Source organism: Guillardia theta (genome assembly GCF_000315625.1).
Source record: "Guillardia theta CCMP2712 unplaced genomic scaffold GUITHscaffold_72, whole genome shotgun sequence".
In the NCBI taxonomy this organism is placed as follows: Eukaryota; class Cryptophyceae; order Pyrenomonadales; family Geminigeraceae; genus Guillardia; species Guillardia theta.
Genome location: NW_005434602.1, coordinates 89,092 through 104,571, shown reverse-complemented (window position 1 = coordinate 104,571; position 15,480 = coordinate 89,092). Strand labels below are relative to the sequence as shown.

The following is a 15,480-nucleotide window of genomic DNA, read 5'->3' as shown; positions in this document are numbered from 1 at the left end:
GTGTGTGTGTGTGTTGGGGGGGGGGGGGGGAGAGGAGGAGGAGGAGGAGGAGGAAGGGGCACTTTAACTGACATTCATTACAATCCTCTGCTTTGCCTCTTGTCACTCGCACGCTTGTTCTTGTACACACACACTCGAATGAATAAAAGTCTCCTCCTCACTTGAGGAGCTTTCTCATGAGCTGCCCCAGACCTCCTCCTCGCATCCCCCGCAGGGTCGCCAGCACGAGGAGGCTGCCAAGGAGCGTCGCCCCGACGGCGAGGAAGGAGGAGGTGACGGGAGCAACGGCGAAGCGAAGGCGGAGGGCGGAGAGGAGCATGGTGCTCCATGAAGGCCGCAGGGACACGAACGTGCGACGCTCGAGGTCGGGGAAGCGACGGCAGAAGACCTGGCGGAGAAGTTCCGGGGAGAGGGAGGAGAGAACTTCCTGCCGCACGTCCTCGAGCTCTTGCAGGCACAGCCCCAGGTTTCCCTTGTAGCTCTTGCTCCCGTAGCCCGACACCATCCGCTCCACCCACCAGGAGTTGTGCTTGCTGGAGGTCTCGAACTCCCTCCTCGTGATCTCCAGCCTCGTCGCCACCTCCTCCCCCGTCGGGCCCTCGGCCTTGAGCTGCTCGAGCTCTCGCAGGATCACCCCAGCGAGGGTGGAGATGTGGTGGGGCTGGCAGGTCCAGGAGATGCCGGCGAGGCCGTGGAGGGGCTGAGAGTGCGAGGGATGGGAGGAGGAGAAGTCAGCGGAGGCGAGGACGTTGTAGACGACCCCGCGCTGGAAGCGGAGGCGATCGATGAGTCGCGTCTCGAGCAGCTGCATGGCCTGCGCAAGGAGCATCGTCTCCCTCAGCTCCGCCCCCGAGCACTCGATGAACATGGGGAAGGTGACCTGGCAGTAGCACAGCGGGTCCACCATCCTCATCCTCATGTGCTCCTCCACCTTCCCCGCTGGGAACTCGAAGGAGACAGGACGCAGCAAATCCCGATCGTTGGGCATGCGAGGCACGCGGCTGAAGCCCAGATCCTCCTCCTGCGACAGCCTGGGGATGGAGGCGAGGTATCCCTCCACGAGCGCGAGCAACTTCTCCTCCTCGATGTTCCCGCTCAGGGCGAAGACGAAGTTGGAGGGGTCGCTGAAGCAGCGGCGGAAGAAGGAGGAGGAGAGGAACACGTCGATCTCGTCCACGTCCGAGGGCTTCAGGGGCACGAAGAAGTCGTTGTGGGAGGTGTTGAGGCTCATAACCTTCTGAGAGAACAGGGCCTGGGGGCTCCTCCCCTGGTTCTCGATCTGCTCCCTCGTCATCCTCAGCAGCACCGCCACCTGATCCTGGCTGGGCTGCAGCTGGGAGGTGAAGAGCAGGTGGATCATCTGCAGAGCAGCCTCGAGGTTCGTCGGGCTGCACTCTCCTCCGAAGGCTCGCGAGTAAGTGGAGATCTCCGTGTTCACCGTCACCCGCATGCCCGCCAGCATGTCCACCAGCTCCCCAGGACGGACTCCGAAGGCTCCGATCTCGCTGGCGATCGAGGTGCTCATCCTCCCTGAGAGCAGCTGCTTCTTGCTCAGCTCTGACAGGCCGCCCATGGCGAAGCCCTTGAACTGAACCTCGTCGTCCAGGAAGTTGGTCTTCTTGTAGCACACGCGCATCCCGTTGCTCAGCTGCAGCTCCGTCATCTTCATCTCCCGGTACTCCGAACGCGACACGATGGTGCCAGGGGAAGGAGGAGGCTTCAGCACGTCCGAGAGCGCGAGGGCCTCGCTCTGCTCCCAGTCAGTCAGGTCGGGGGAGACCCTCGCCACCTCCTCGAAGACTTTCCGCATGCTGTCCACGGAGAGGAGGGGGAGGGAGCCGTGGGAGCGATGGGACAGGATCCTCTTCAGCCAGGAGCTCTCGGGTCTCGTGATCTTCACGACACAGTCACCCGTCCAGTCAAAGTCTCTCGCCACCGCCGCCACCTCCTCGCAGGTGATCCCAGGCAGCACAGCCTTGCACAGCAGCACTTCATGCTCCACTCCCATCGCGGGCTCCCCCCGACAGAAGTGCTCCACGTACTCGGAGCAGAAGAAGTCGCTGTCATGCTGGTCCTTCTCGAGCTGATCCGCCTCGAGGTCGGACATCAGGTTTGCCTTGGCTCTGCTCAGCTCCGACACAGAGAACCCTCTCCTCTTCACTCGCTCCACCTCCACCAGCACCGCCCGCAGCGCTCGCAGCTCAAGCCCCTCCTGCATGGAGATGGCGATGGAGCAAGTCTCCATGATGCTCGTTGGGAGACTGATGGTGGTCACAGCGCTGTAGAAGGGAGGGTCGAGGGAGACGCCGAGCTTGTACAGGCGGTTCGACAAGGCCTCATGGAAGAGGTACTCTAGGATCGTCCTCCTGTAGTCCCTATGCGTGTTCACCGGCTGCCTCGGACGCTTGCAGTCGACGATGACAGAAGCGTTGGTGGCCTCTTGGTCCTTGAAAATGGACAGCTTCGGTTCGACCTGATGAGGGAAAGAGACAGCAAGAGGCTCCCGCCACTCACTGGCAGGAGTGACGTCGAGGATCTCCTGGATCATGCGAACCACTTCTTCCACTCCTCCACTGTAGTTGTCGAAGTCTCCCACCGCCACCACCGCCATCCTCTGAGGATGATACCACTTCTTGTAGAAGTCGCGCACGACAGAGGGTTTGCAGTGCTTGATCACGTCGATCTTTCCAATCGGCAGCCTCCTCGCATACGTCGACCCGTCCATGAGAGTCTGGAAGTAATTCTCGTCCGTCCTGCCGTGCGCTGTCCGCCCTTGCCTCCACTCCTCCATGACGATGCCCCGTTCCTTGTTTACGTCATCATCGGTACATCGGATGTGGAAGGCCCACTCTCGCAGCACAATGAGGCTCCGTTCCAGCAGGTTGTCGGTGTCGATGGGCACCCTCAGGAAGTAGACAGTCTCGTCGAACGCCGTGTACGCGTTCTGACAGGCCCCGAACTTGGCGCCGATGGCTTCGAGGAACCTCACCACCTGGAACGTGTTGAACATGGCAGTCCCTCGGAACGCCAGGTGCTCAACCATGTGCGCCACTCCCTGCTCGTGATCCTCTTCGTTCACTGACCCGACCTTGACGATGAGCCTCAGCTCAGCTCGAGCCTCCGGCTTCCCGTTGTTCCGCACGTAGTACGTCAGCCCGTTGCCGAGCCTCCCGTGCACGCACTCCTCGTCGAGCGGCAATGGCTCTGCTGCGTTGTAACAGACTTCCGTCATGTCTGCAAGGAAGAAACATGTGTCATGCATGTGTCACGATGTTCTGACGTCACTCGCATTTCACTCCCTCTCCCCATCTCCTTGTCGTTCTTTCTCTGCCCCTGACCAGCTTCTTCTCTTGACTCCCCTCCTCGATCCTCTGATCTCTCCAAGTATTTTCTCGTCTCGCCCTACCTACCTCCCTCCCTTCCCTCCCTTCCCTCCCTCCCTCCCTCATCATATCCTTCCCTCTTCGCCACTCTGCTGCGTAACGACTCTGCAACGTCTCCAGAAAAATGTAACGGTTATGGGCCACACTGGTAACTCTACTATCAACCGATAGCCATCTCTGAGTCACTGAGACACGGTCAGGGCCGCCGCATCATGATTCCAGTGCCAGTGCCGCCGCCGCGTGCCGCAGTGCGGCAGCCGCGTGCGAATGGCAGTGGCGGCGCCGGCACTGAACACGCCTAGCCCGGCGGGCTCGCCATTACTGACAAGTATGGAACTTGGAAAACTTTTGTCTGACTCTGTGCTACGTCATGTTTATATTGAACCCGGCCGATACTTCAAGCTACTATCGAGATGTACAGGGGCAGGACCCGCCTCTTAAATAGATACTGCATGACTCGAACATGGGCAAGTTTCGGTATCACTGACGGCACGGTACGGTAGTTCGGTGGTAACTTAGTAAGCTACAGCAATTGATTCATTGAAAACAGAAACAGAAAAACAAAGACAGAGTAGAGGGTGAAGGCAGTGATTAGAGTGACAGACAGATGTATGATATCTAGTTCGACATGCAACAGTGTTGAAGAGCCTCGTCAAAGAGCTCCAGCGTGGAATTCTCTCTTCTGGTCTCCAAATTGTGTGGCCACACCACAAGCCGCTCAAATTCACGATTTTCCCCAAAATCTGAGATGTTGCTGTGGGCAGTAGACCGCTTTCCACTTGCTATCCTCGTCCCCATTTGAAACTCATACGATGCCTGGTTGTGTTGTGAATTCATGCACGTGAAGGCTGACTGTAGCTGAAGATCATATTTCTGGTAGCCTGTAGAGTCATAGCCATTGCTTGGAGGAGATTGTGGGCTGCTGAAAGAGTCCGTTGCAAGAAACAATGGTTCAAAGCACTCCGAGCTGAGTACTTCGACGAGCCCCGTTGACTGAGCCATTCGGCTAGCTTTTTCATCGATGTCTACTCGGTGATATGGCCAGCGGGGGAGTCCAAGGATTCGACAAGCACTCTTCAAGGCAGTTAGCGAGATGCCCTACAACAATGTGAGTGGCTTTGATCAGCTTACCAACACCAAGGACTTACCAGCATCTTCGCAGCTTCTGTTTGTCTCACGTGAAACAGTTTGAGGATGTCTTGCTGAGTCAGCTGTACAGGAGCTTGTTTCTCCTTTCCTGGCTTCCAATGCAGCTTCTTCCGGGGCACGATGCGCACTGAGGGTTGAGAGGTCATCTTCGAGTGTTGCTTCCTGTTTGCTCGCGAGGTCGTTGCTTTGAGTTTTTCTGCTCTGGTTGCCTCCCCTCGCGATCTTGTCGGCTGATAACGAGTAAAGTGCAACCACCCCACCCCACATTCAAGTATTTGAACCCTACCCCCTTCATTCCTCTTTGTACCACTAAATCTGCTTTGTACCCCTACTTTACCAAGGAGATGGTAGGGTGGCGAAAAGGGGCACAGAGTTCCCCACAAGCATGTCACTGCCCATGTGACCTGCTGACGTAAGCAGTCACATTACACTTCACACACGGGGGTTAAAACTCAGGTCATCGGAAGGGTACTCCTGTCGGGTGGTTAAGGCTGCTGACAAAGTTCCGGCGGGCTTAAAAAAGGGGACAACAACGAAAGGTTGTGAGTTCACTGTCGAGCAGTCGAAGCGTTTCATTTTAGAGCGGCAGATATGTCGATGAGTTGCTAAAACTATTTTAGATGAATGTTTATATCTCACTTGTAAGGGGTCACAGGCGCAGGTCTCTTTCTAGTCGGTCAGATAGATACTACTTGAAGCAGTGCGTGCCGGTACTACCCCCAATTATCCCGTCGAAATGACCCCTCCTACGCCCCTCTTCCCAGCGTCGTAGTCACTGCCGATATATCTAGCCGGAGACTCTCGGCAAAGTCACGGCCCCGTCACTTCACCGTCACTGCACTGCGGCACCGGGTGACCTGCCGTAATACCGTACCCGGACCGGTACGGTACGGTACGGTACTACGGTACCGTAGTACGCCGGTTAGTTACGCTCCCTAAACTCGAACTTGAAAGTGTGCCTCGATGATACCGTAGTACGGTGACTCTCGCGTCACGAGTCGAGGCACATGCAGTGCCGCCGTCCGACGGTACGGTACGGTCGAATAGCGGCTGAGCGGCGGGAGGGCCGCTTGAGAAGAGAACGACCGGCGGGTCACCGGGTCGGACTGCCCGGCCGGCGCGGGACTCCCGGACATCTACAGGCCCCGGGCCCAGCCCGACTCGGCTCGCGAGTCCGAGCCGCAGCACTACTGGAGTGACTATCCGATCCGACAGTCACTGTCCGGCGACAGGCTCAGTCATGCCATGATACTAGCCTGAAAGCGGCCTGACTCAGTAGTAACAGACTTCTTTTTAACTTGACTTTGAGTAAATCACAGAACGGCGCAGTGCAAGTTCGGCCTCAGGCACCCGGCGTGTGACTCTGAGTACGGTCATAAGATGACGCAATACCGTCCCAGTCCGATCATTCAGAAAGCATCATTGAATCATTTTTTACATGTATAGAAACAATACTGATATACAAAACAAGCATGAAGCAGAGCCCATGAGATGCATCAGCCTTCAAGCTCAACGTCACTGCCATGATTCAAGCATTTCTCAGTTATTTAGTCCCTCACCACATGGAGTGATGGCGGCACCTCGTGGCAGAGCTTAGCTGTACAGTCACCTGACAGCCGACGTGTGATCGATAAGCAGATGACAAACAGTTGTCAAGTGATCGGTTTCACCTTTCCATTCAAAGCTTGCCTCGTGCTCTTCCCGAAGATCTTGTTGAAGTTATTTACAATCTGATCAGTCCAGGTCTGCGCAAGCACTGAGGGAGCGATGCGGCACTTGCGCGTCTAGTCCGGAACCTGATGCTGCAGCAGCGCGTCTCGCAGGCTCAAGTCCGATCTGACATTCTCGTCAGCCTTCGCACTCAGGTGTGGTCCCGTTCTCTTTCCCACTGCTGCTCCTACCGTAGCATCGCTCGTTCGCAGGAAGGCATCCCCGTGTTCCACAAGTCATTCCCCTTCTCGTCCGGAGGGTACTGCGAAGAACAAGTTCACAAGGAGCAAGAGTTGCCTGTCTGCGCTTACTCGAGTGTCGCCCATGAAGGTGACCCATCCCGCTTTGATCTCCTCCCCGCACTGCAAGCGACTTGTCAGAGGAGTAGCGGCATGCGAGTTGTCGCGCCTGCAGGTCTCGCCAGCCCTTGGAAAACCCGCAGGCCTTGTAGGCATTCAGGCAGTCCTGATGTACGACCAGTCAGACGCCATGAGACAAGTCGGCAACAACCTCGAGGCAGATCGGTCGCACTAGACCTCCTGCGTCAAGGCTGGCGTCAACGGGAGCCGCTCCTAGCAACCGCAACCGCACCTGTCTCGTTGCAAGGCCGAAAGTATAGACTGATCGAGTCATCGTTACTCAGGTGGGTCACAGAGTGGAAGAAAGGCAGGGAGGAGAGCAAGAGATAAGAGGAAGGGCAGGGGATCGGCAGGTCACCCAGCCAGGAGCGGAGGGAGATAGAGAGGCTGGGGGTCAGGAAGGGGAGGCGGAGGCATGCGAAGCAGGAGTCTACGTGCAGAGGTAGGCTTTCATGGCCATCTGGCAGCTGAAAGTTGTAACGGTCATCGTCTCATGCTCACGCATGCATGAACTCTTCTCACTATTTGTTGCGTGCCGAAGGTTTCGCCATGACCACCTCGACCGCGTTCCTCGCCATCGCATCTCCCTGCCAGCTCAAGTCATCCCTCCTCCTCTTTCGTCCAGGAGAGGCGCGTCACGTCAGGGTACGTGCACCACAGCTGGGATGGCGACCAGTTCGGGGCGTTCCTCTTACAGTAGCTCTCGGAAATATCCCCCTCCAACACACTGCACTCGAGTCAAGCCTGCATGCTCGTTGATCCCTCCCGCTGCCACGTGCCTGCACTGATAGATGGGATCGTTTGCTGCCTGCCGTTCGAACGTCCCGTCGGCTGCCTTCTTGAACAATCCTTGCTCTCCAGGGAGGGTGTAGACTGGAATCTGCAACAAGAGATGACTCCCTCGGAGCTGCTGACGGTGACGCGCCGAGAGGTTTTCACCTGACAAGGGTAGGAGAAGGGGAACGCGAACTTGTCTGAACGAGGTTGCACGTCTGTCGCTCCTGCCGCGGCAACAGTGGCAGACTGCCGTAGTGCACATCAATGTCAGTGTCCCGGATGACTTGAGCCATACTGGTGGCATCCGATGACTGGCCAGCAGTCAACTGGTACGGTCATTGGAACTACTACTGATGATCTCTACTGTTACTACTGGTCTTCACAGCGCGACTGAGCTTCTCCTTCTCCTCGTTCGCCATCCTTCCGTCTCACCTGACCCTTCGCCTTTCCCGCCATGATCGCGAGAAGCAGCAGCCTCAGCCCGCTGATCGCCATCATCTCAAACCGACTTGTGGATCCACATCCCCTCTCAACCCATTTCATCATCCCCCTCATTCACCTTCGAAGTTTAAAGGGGGTACCTGATCCAGAGGGGGTTCGTGAAGGTATCAGAGGGTGGGGTAAGGACATAGAAAAAAAACATTGAAGAAAAGGGTGGGGTAGCGGCCCAGTATTGGTGGTGGGTACATTGAAATAAGGGTAGGGGTGCTCGCATAAAACTTTGAGGTTTGATTTTGTGGGTAGGGGTACTTTTTTTCGCGGTTGTCCAGTCTCATATAAATACTACAAGATTGGGTAGTACTGAAATGATATAGGTGGGAGTATTTTCTCAATGGTAGGGGTTATATTATAAATTGTGGGGGGGTGATGGTCAGAAACAGGGGGTGGTGGGGTTGTCGGAGACCAGTTGCAACAAGGAATGGTCGGGATACAAGGTAACAAGTAGGAGGAGGAGGAGCGGGGACAGCAAGCTTAGAGGGAGCGAGGGGAGCAAAAAGATGGAAGGAAGATTGGGAGGAGGAGGAGGATGAGGAGGAATGGAAACAGGTTGAAATGCAGGGTCAGGGGGGGCGAAGGGGGCAGAGAGACAAGCGAAAGCAGAGGGAGGAACAGGAAGGAGAAGGTTGACCGACGGGTGCGGGTTTGGGAGGAGAAGTGTGATACGGGATGGAAGATGAGACAGTGATAAACACAGCTCAGATGCAAAGGGGGAAGAAACTGATGTAGTATCGATCATGGTGATTAGGTTCAATCATTCGTGCATGATGGTCCGTCGAAGATGATATGATACAGGGTTCTCATGACCTCCGAGCTATCCGACTTTTCTGTCTGTTGCTATTGACTTTTCTCGTTTATCTGTTGTTGCTTCAACCATCGATTAGCTGACGGCACTGACGGGGTTTCCCAGAATTTTCGGAAAGCTTCCGTTCATACCCATGGGTGAAGATTCTTACGTTTTTCTGAGGAGTGACGGCAATCAGGGCATATCAACATGGAGCAAAGTTGACACCGGAGGGGATCTAAGGGCCTTCTCAATAGCAGAATTTCCTTCTGAAGTGATGCTTCTGCTTTGTACGCACCTGTCTCCAAAGGAGGTCCTTCCATAGTCGAGGACGCGAATCTAATCTTGACGCTGAAAGCGCAGCTGTTCATGGTGACGTCGTCTTGCTCCAGACTGGAGAAGATGGTGATGGAGGAGCTCCCTGAGCTGTGGTTCAACTTTGCGGTAAGGAGACCTGAGAGGTTGATGGTTATGTCCTCACGGGTGGCCGGGGGTCAATTCCTGGACTGGTAGGTTCGGACCTTCCCTTTCAGCGAAGATGCGATGAGCCCGATCTCAGAAGCAGTCAAGCAAAGTAGTCCCTTGCGACACGCTCCTCTGTTACTGACGGATCGATGCCAAGACGACGGTCATAGCGCGATGCTGTGCTTCAAGAGCTTGTGCGCGCGCGTGCAGTGCGGGTGGGGACATCGTCTCGCCTCACTGCTGTGACTGAGTCTCATCAGGAGATGCAACACGATCTACGTAGCTGGCAACCCCTCGGGATGCAAGATGGTACTCACCAGAGGGTTGAGCTTCTTCTTGACTTGCTCTTGCAGCATCCTGGGGTTTTGATCAGCGGGCACAGGATGAATGGGCACAACGCAACATGGACGTGCTGTGGTCCCTCGCCGTGTCTTTGAGAGCATCGCTCGTGCTGACAACGGCTGCAGGCTCGAGGCGACATGCGGATGGATGCATGCAGCTCGTGCATGCTCCTGCCGATGGCTGCGACCTGAGGTGAGCCTGACAGTCGTGACTGAGAGCTGGGCGGGTTGAGCTGTGGGGCAGACACGAGGCGAAGCAGGGGCGAACAGTCGTTGCGTCATGTACGGGTGAGATCAGCTCGGGTTGTTGGGCTCCGGGGCTGACGAGGCTGCAGGCGTGCCAGGGTCGCGAGTGCGGGGATGGAATGCGATGGAGCAGCGAACGTTCCTGGACATGATCACTTCGTGACGAAAAGAAGAGAGGCCGGAGAGATGTCGAATCTGTTCAAGCTTCTTGTTTTATTAATTCAACCTAATTGCAACTCAGAATCCTAGAAAGAATCTAAATCAAACATTTCATGTTAATACACAACGTTTGTCGTAAAGACTTGCAGATCTCAGTAGATCAGATCACATGACCGGGAGGGATCTTGTGCCTGAATTCTCGTTGATACCATGGTGCTTGCCACGTACAGGCGACCTGACCATCCTAGACCCGTTCACTCTCGAAGACCGGCATGGCGACAGAGGAACGCGCTCGCTGCCTTCCACTTGGTTGCCATGGCTTCTGATCGCCACAACTTCTTGGGAGCTGTGGGTCTCATTGCGATCTAGAGCCAGGGAGGTCAGCCCTTGAGGAGGCCTTCCTCGAGGAGGACTCTCCCGCTCCGGCAGATGGATGCCACTCTCCTCAGATGGAGGGAGGAAGTCATGCTGGTTTCCTGAATCGCGCCTTCCCCTGTCGTCTTCCGATATGCACTCGTACTTGTCCCTGCTCGCAGCCTTCAAACCTTTCATCGACCTCGAGGACCCACCCTTGCTGATACCGAAGAGATACGACGCAGAACCCTTCAATACCCACATCTTCAGATGTCGCTGCCCCTGTGAAGGTAGCTGACTTCAAGCTGCGCCCTTGCTGTCTGCTCGATTGACTGCAGGATCAAGAGAAGGAACGGAACAGCGTCTCCTCTTCCCCTCCCTCCTGCTCTCTTTCTCTCTCTCCCTCCCTTCCCTTTCAACTTGGTAGCAGGTTTCAACGTCAACGCAAACTTGGTGGTATGTGGGGGGACGAGGTCCACCCATCTAAAATGTTGGGGGATGTGGGCTCGAGGAGGCGAAGGGGCATGGCAGCAGTAAGCCGGCTGCTGCTGCTCTTGGCGGCGGCGGCGGCGGCGGCGGCTGGGGAGAGGAGGGGGGGGAGAGGAGGAGGAGATGGAGACGTGATGATAACAGATGGAGGCAGAGGAAGAGAACTTGGGCGGAGAGGAGGAGTCGAGTTGTCAGAAGGGAGGCGGTTGCAGCGAACGATGGGCAGGCTAAAGTCGAAGTTGAGCCACATCCTCGACCCGTACGGGGAGTACGAGGATGTTGTAACGGGTGAGGACTCATGGGAGAAGACAGAGGACGAGCTCGGATGGTTCCGAAGGCTTTGGAGGGAAGGGGAGAACGAGCTGACTCGACGGGAGATACCGGAAGATATGGCGGCGCTCATGGAGGAGGAGGCGGACCCCTGCCAGGATTTCTACGAGTATGCTTGCGGGTCCTTCATCAAGAAGGCGACCATCCCTCCATTCATGGGCTCACTGTCGTACACGTGGGAGGCAGCAAAGGCTCGCGTCATCGATGATGTCACCTCGGCCCTCAGCACATCCTCGGGCGATGCCTCCTCCTTCTTCCGCTCCTGCATGGACGTGGAAGCGATCGAGGCGGCGGGAGCACTACCGCTAGCGCCATGGCTGCAGGCAGTGGATGAGGTGAAAGATGGGCAGACGCTGGGGAAGTTCTTGGGGACCGCCGGGCTGTTCAACTGGTGCGCCCTCTTCTGCTGGAAAGTAGCTCGGGACCAGTTGGACCGCTCGCAGAACCTCTTTGTGCTGGGACATGTCGGGCTGACTCTCCCTCATCGGAGCATGTACCTCGACAAGGGACACGAGGACGACCGGCAGGCGGCTCTCTCATCGGTTACGAGCCTCTTCCTGGCAGCTGGAGTCACTCCGGAGGCGGAGGCTCAACGACAGGCTGTCACAGCCCTGAGGGTGGAGGAAGAGATCGCCAAGTGCATGACGCCCTCCTCGAGGTACGAGCGGCTCTCGTACGTTCACGTCGGACGCGAGTCGCTGCAGCGACGGGCGCCAACGATCGACTGGGACATGTTCTTCTCAAGCATCAAGATGGACATGGTGGGGACGGAGAACGCGACGGCGAGCAAGTACGGGCTGCTGGCGCTGCACGACGTGGAGTACTTGAAGAAGCTTGACGAGGACGTCCTGAGTAAGTTCTCCTGGGATGACTTGAGATGTTACCTTCGCATGCGAACGGTGCTGGTGTTCTCCCCCTACCTCTCGTCGCCCTTCATCGCAGGAAAGCTCATCATCAACGAGCAGATCTACGGGATGAGCGAGGCCTCTCCTAGGGTGAGGAAGTGCTACTTCCTGACAACCCATCACTTCGGCAACTCCGTGTCGAAGCTCTTCGTGGACAACTTCTTCAACGAGTCCTCCAAGCAGGCGGCAGCCGGCATGCTGGCCAACATCCGCGAGCAGTTCGAGTTGCACCTCAACGAGCTCGACTGGATGGACAACGCAACGAGGGACAACGCGCTGAAGAAGCTCGAGGCCATGGACTTCCAGGTCGGCTACCCCGATCAGTGGCCGGACTGGGGGGAGCTGTCGGACCTGCAACTGGGCGACAAACCCTTCTTCGACTCGCTCGTCACCATCGCTATCGCTCGTTCAGCACACGAGAGAAGCACTCTGACGGAACCGCAAGAGCCGGCAAAGTGGGACCATCCAGTGACCTCCATCAATGCCTACTACTCCCGCACCAAGAACGCTCTCTTCATCCCTGCTGGCATCCTGCTGGAGCCGTTCTTCTCCTCCAACTACTCGGTCGCGCGCAACTACGGGTCCCTGGGGTCCATCCTAGGGCACGAGATGACGCACGGGTTCGACAACGCGGGGAGGAAGTATGACGCGCAGGGGAAGCGGATCAACTGGTGGGATCCGCAGACCGAGAGGCACTACGAGGACGACGCCGCCTGCCTGGTGGAGCAGTACAACGAGTTCAACGTGTCGGGGGGGCAGCACGTGAACGGCAACATCACGCTGGGAGAGAACATCGCAGACAGCGGAGGTCTGCACATGTCGTACCATGCGTTCCTGCAGGAGCAGCCCAAGGCTTCCGTCTACGAGCGGTAGCACACTCCTCCTCCTCCTCCTCCTCCTCCTCCTCCTCATCATCATCATCATCATCATCATCATCATCATCATCATCATCCTCTCCTCCTGCCCCCACTCACGGTGACTCGCTCGCTCTCGCAGGAGGCAGTTCTTCATTGCCTATGCTCAGCTCTGGTGTGCCGTCTCTCAGCCCAAGCTGGTGCAGGAGCATGTCATCAAGGGACACCACGCCCCCAAGCGGTGAGTCGCCATGCGCTCAGCTAGTCGCCATGCGCTCAGCTAGTCGCCATGCGCTCAGCTAGTCGCCATGCGCTCAGCTAGTCGCCCTGACCTGCGGCAGGTATCGCGTCATCGGCGTTCTCCGGGACTCGCAGGAGTTCTCCGATGCCTTCTCGTGCCCTCGAGGTGACCCCCAGCTGGACTCGCCCTCCCCCTCTGACCTCACGAGCAGGAAGCCCCATGAATCCCGAGCGCAAGTGTGTGGTCTGGTGATGACTCCGCATGTCTCTTTATATGTCAACCATAAAACTGTCAAACCTGCAGCGATGACGTCGGGGCCGGCGGGTGAAGTTTTTTCGATGCTCCGCCCTTGACCAGCTCCACCGCCTCCCTCCTGCTTCCCTGCACCTTTTGGAAGGGTCTGTGCGTCTCCATCCAGCTCACCATCCACCCCAGCTGGTTGACACTCTGGTAACGTGACCGCAGCCGTGACACGCCCCCCCGCTCCACCGTGAGCTGAAGCACAGCGAGCAAGTTTCGCAGACCTGGACTGACAGCCCGGCATGTCCGGCGGGGAGCTGCTGGACGTTGAGATGGAAGATGCTCCCGGTCCTCTGCGTCTCTCGCCTCCAGCCCTCCGCCCCAACCATCTGCGACCATCGGGTGACGAGAGAAGAAGAGAGACAGCGAGTGAGGGCGAGTGAGGAAGGGAGAGCACGGGCAGACCTCCAGCTGGTCATGGCTCAGTCCCACCGTCGCCGCCAGATCTCGAGCGAATTTCTCCTCGTACGAGTGCTTTGCAAGCTGAGAAAATCTGAGGTGAGCAAGAGGTCGTAGAAGGCAGTAAGAGCGACCTTGATCTCCTTCCAACTTCTCTCCGAGAAGAAGGAGACGCCCACCGCTCGCTCCCCCATTGACTCATACCCGTCCTGCATGCTCACCATGTCACAACACGCGCCAAAAATCGTCTGCTCGACCTGCCCGTCCTGCAGGAGCTCGAGGGTGAGCGTGACCCAACCGACGGCCTGAGGAGAAGCCTCACCCACCTGCCCCATTCCACAACGTCATGGAGGAGGAGGGAGGAGTGTAAGAGGAAACCTTTCGCAGCTCCAAGCGCTCTTCTCGAGCATGGGGCGGGAGACCTCGAGGGAAAAGAAGCTCCGAACCTCCGAGCAAGAGAGACTTGCCATGGTCCCTGCACATCCATGAGACAAGAAAGCGAGGCGGGAGGCGGGAGAGGGGGATGGAGAAGAGCCTCGAGAAGGCCGAGGGAGAGAACGTGTAGTAAAGATAAGTGCCCACCAGAGTGAGAAGCGGATGCGGAGGTGATCCTGTCTTAGCCGCACCGGGAAGGTCAAGACCCGGTCGAAGTTGAGGCTCAGAGTTTCTTCGCATCCCTCGGTGAGGACGGTCATTTGCGTGCTCCTGCTAAACGAGATGAGCAAGAGAAGGAGGAGGAGAAGGCCGTCGCTCACTCTTCCTGCCCGTCATAAACTGCGACTGAGACAGCCAAGTCCTTCTGCTCATTCTCGTTGCCTACCCGCAGCTCGCTGGGCTGGCCAAAACTCACTCGCAAGAGCCGGGAGGGAGGAGGAGGAGGAGGAGAATACTTAAGGGGTGAGAGGGGAGTAAGCAGCGCCTTGCTCTTTGCCTCTAAAATCTTTCCCGGCGTCGATCTTGTTCGGAAGATAGTGGACATGGCGCTCTCGAGCTCTCGGATGGACAAGAAGTTTGCAACCTCCCACTGTGCCTCCGACGTCTCCCGGCTGAACAGAGCCTCCATCGCCAGCTGCCGTTGGCTTTTCATCTCCTCACGCTCCATCGCTGGCGGCCGAGCGTTAAAGACCTTCCTAGGATTGACCTGCTCCTCCTGCTGGAAGTGAAGTGTGTGACGCTGCTGCTGTTGCTCCTGCTGTGCATGGTCATGGTCATGGTCATGCTGATTCAGATGCTCGCCGCCGCCATTCTTCTCCCACTCCCACTCCTGGTCCAGAGCGTCTTCAAGCTCCCGTTCATGCTCCGAGTCCAGCTCAAGCTCGAGCTCCTGCTCCAGCTCCTGGATCTCCGACTGCAACCAGGGATAATCGTGACGATCCTGGGATTCACCTGATTCACTCATGCTTCCTCCTCCCCTCCTGGCACTGCAGCTGTTGGGCCTTCAGTTCACTTCCCGTTGACTTTCCCGGCGGCCCTAAGTCCACACAAGTCAAGTTACGGCGTCGCCCTACCGTACTTGCCGCTGCTTTTGTTCCTCCCCTCCCCTCCCCTCCCCTCCCCTCCCCTCCCCTCCCCTCCCCTCCCCTCCCCTCTCCTCTCCTCTCCTCTCCTCTCCCATAAAATCCGCCCCCATGGCCAAAAACGCAGGAGGTCCATTCTCATGCCAAAGATTGCGATATCCTTACTGGGCTATCACAATACCCGGTGGATCCCCATGGACCTTCCTCGTGGTTCTCCATC

At 57.2% G+C, this 15,480-nt stretch overlaps 7 protein-coding genes across 7 annotated transcripts; 2 read left to right on the top strand and 5 right to left on the bottom strand.

Moving 5' to 3' along the window:
- Positions 1-157: 157 nt before the first annotated feature.
- Positions 158-3,232, bottom strand: GUITHDRAFT_143191 (hypothetical protein; the record flags this gene model as incomplete). The annotated part of the gene is made up of 1 exon (XM_005826723.1): positions 158-3,232. One exon carries the CDS (start codon positions 3,230-3,232, stop codon positions 158-160), a length of 3,075 nt encoding a protein of 1,024 aa, XP_005826780.1.
- Positions 3,233-4,001: 769 nt separating this feature from the next.
- On the bottom strand, positions 4,002-4,678 carry GUITHDRAFT_114049 (hypothetical protein; the record flags this gene model as incomplete). Its single annotated transcript, XM_005826722.1, has 2 exons — positions 4,002-4,481; positions 4,532-4,678. The coding sequence occupies 2 exons, from the start codon at positions 4,676-4,678 to the stop codon at positions 4,002-4,004; spliced, it is 627 nt and encodes a 208-aa protein (XP_005826779.1).
- A 1,271-nt stretch (positions 4,679-5,949) lies between these two features.
- Positions 5,950-7,878, bottom strand: GUITHDRAFT_164828 (hypothetical protein; the record flags this gene model as incomplete). The annotated part of the gene is made up of 15 exons (XM_005826721.1): positions 5,950-6,033; positions 6,092-6,141; positions 6,203-6,277; positions 6,329-6,368; positions 6,434-6,504; positions 6,554-6,604; positions 6,651-6,707; positions 6,753-6,781; positions 6,834-6,862; positions 7,036-7,068; positions 7,124-7,188; positions 7,241-7,328; positions 7,381-7,481; positions 7,541-7,624; positions 7,811-7,878. Coding segments are annotated over 15 exons (908 nt in total), but the record flags the coding sequence as incomplete, so codon positions are not given.
- Positions 7,879-8,814: 936 nt separating this feature from the next.
- On the top strand, positions 8,815-9,875 carry GUITHDRAFT_114047 (hypothetical protein; the record flags this gene model as incomplete). Its single annotated transcript, XM_005826720.1, has 9 exons — positions 8,815-8,973; positions 9,024-9,104; positions 9,174-9,234; positions 9,283-9,340; positions 9,386-9,434; positions 9,479-9,542; positions 9,593-9,659; positions 9,711-9,754; positions 9,802-9,875. 9 exons carry the CDS (start codon positions 8,815-8,817, stop codon positions 9,873-9,875), a joined length of 657 nt encoding a protein of 218 aa, XP_005826777.1.
- Positions 9,876-9,912: 37 nt separating this feature from the next.
- Positions 9,913-10,608, bottom strand: GUITHDRAFT_154293 (hypothetical protein). The gene has a single exon (XM_005826719.1). The coding sequence runs from the start codon at positions 10,487-10,489 to the stop codon at positions 10,037-10,039; it is 453 nt and encodes a 150-aa protein (XP_005826776.1). The 5' UTR covers positions 10,490-10,608; the 3' UTR covers positions 9,913-10,036.
- Positions 10,609-10,876: 268 nt separating this feature from the next.
- Positions 10,877-13,345, top strand: GUITHDRAFT_96523 (hypothetical protein). Its single transcript, XM_005826718.1, has 4 exons — positions 10,877-12,818; positions 12,946-13,044; positions 13,145-13,209; positions 13,256-13,345. The coding sequence occupies exons 1-4, from the start codon at positions 10,933-10,935 to the stop codon at positions 13,294-13,296; spliced, it is 2,091 nt and encodes a 696-aa protein (XP_005826775.1). The 5' UTR covers positions 10,877-10,932; the 3' UTR covers positions 13,297-13,345.
- A 118-nt stretch (positions 13,346-13,463) lies between these two features.
- GUITHDRAFT_143188 (hypothetical protein) lies at positions 13,464-15,142 on the bottom strand (the record flags this gene model as incomplete). Its single annotated transcript, XM_005826717.1, has 6 exons — positions 13,464-13,673; positions 13,750-13,827; positions 13,965-14,069; positions 14,122-14,218; positions 14,326-14,448; positions 14,499-15,142. The coding sequence occupies 6 exons, from the start codon at positions 15,140-15,142 to the stop codon at positions 13,464-13,466; spliced, it is 1,257 nt and encodes a 418-aa protein (XP_005826774.1).
- Between the last annotated feature and the right edge of the window lie 338 nt (positions 15,143-15,480).

Bases quoted from the DNA above. Each gene is read 5' to 3' on its own strand.
- GUITHDRAFT_154293 (XM_005826719.1), bottom strand. From the start codon at position 10,489: ATGTGGGTATTGAAGGGTTCTGCGTCGTATCTCTTCGGTATCAGCAAG.
- GUITHDRAFT_96523 (XM_005826718.1), top strand. From the start codon at position 10,933: ATGGGCAGGCTAAAGTCGAAGTTGAGCCACATCCTCGACCCGTACGGG. The intron at 12,819-12,945 runs GTAGCACACTCC...TCGCTCTCGCAG, and splicing joins AAGGCTTCCGTCTACGAGCG to GAGGCAGTTCTTCATTGCCT. The intron at 13,210-13,255 runs GTGACCCCCAGC...CCTCACGAGCAG, and splicing joins TGCCTTCTCGTGCCCTCGAG to GAAGCCCCATGAATCCCGAG.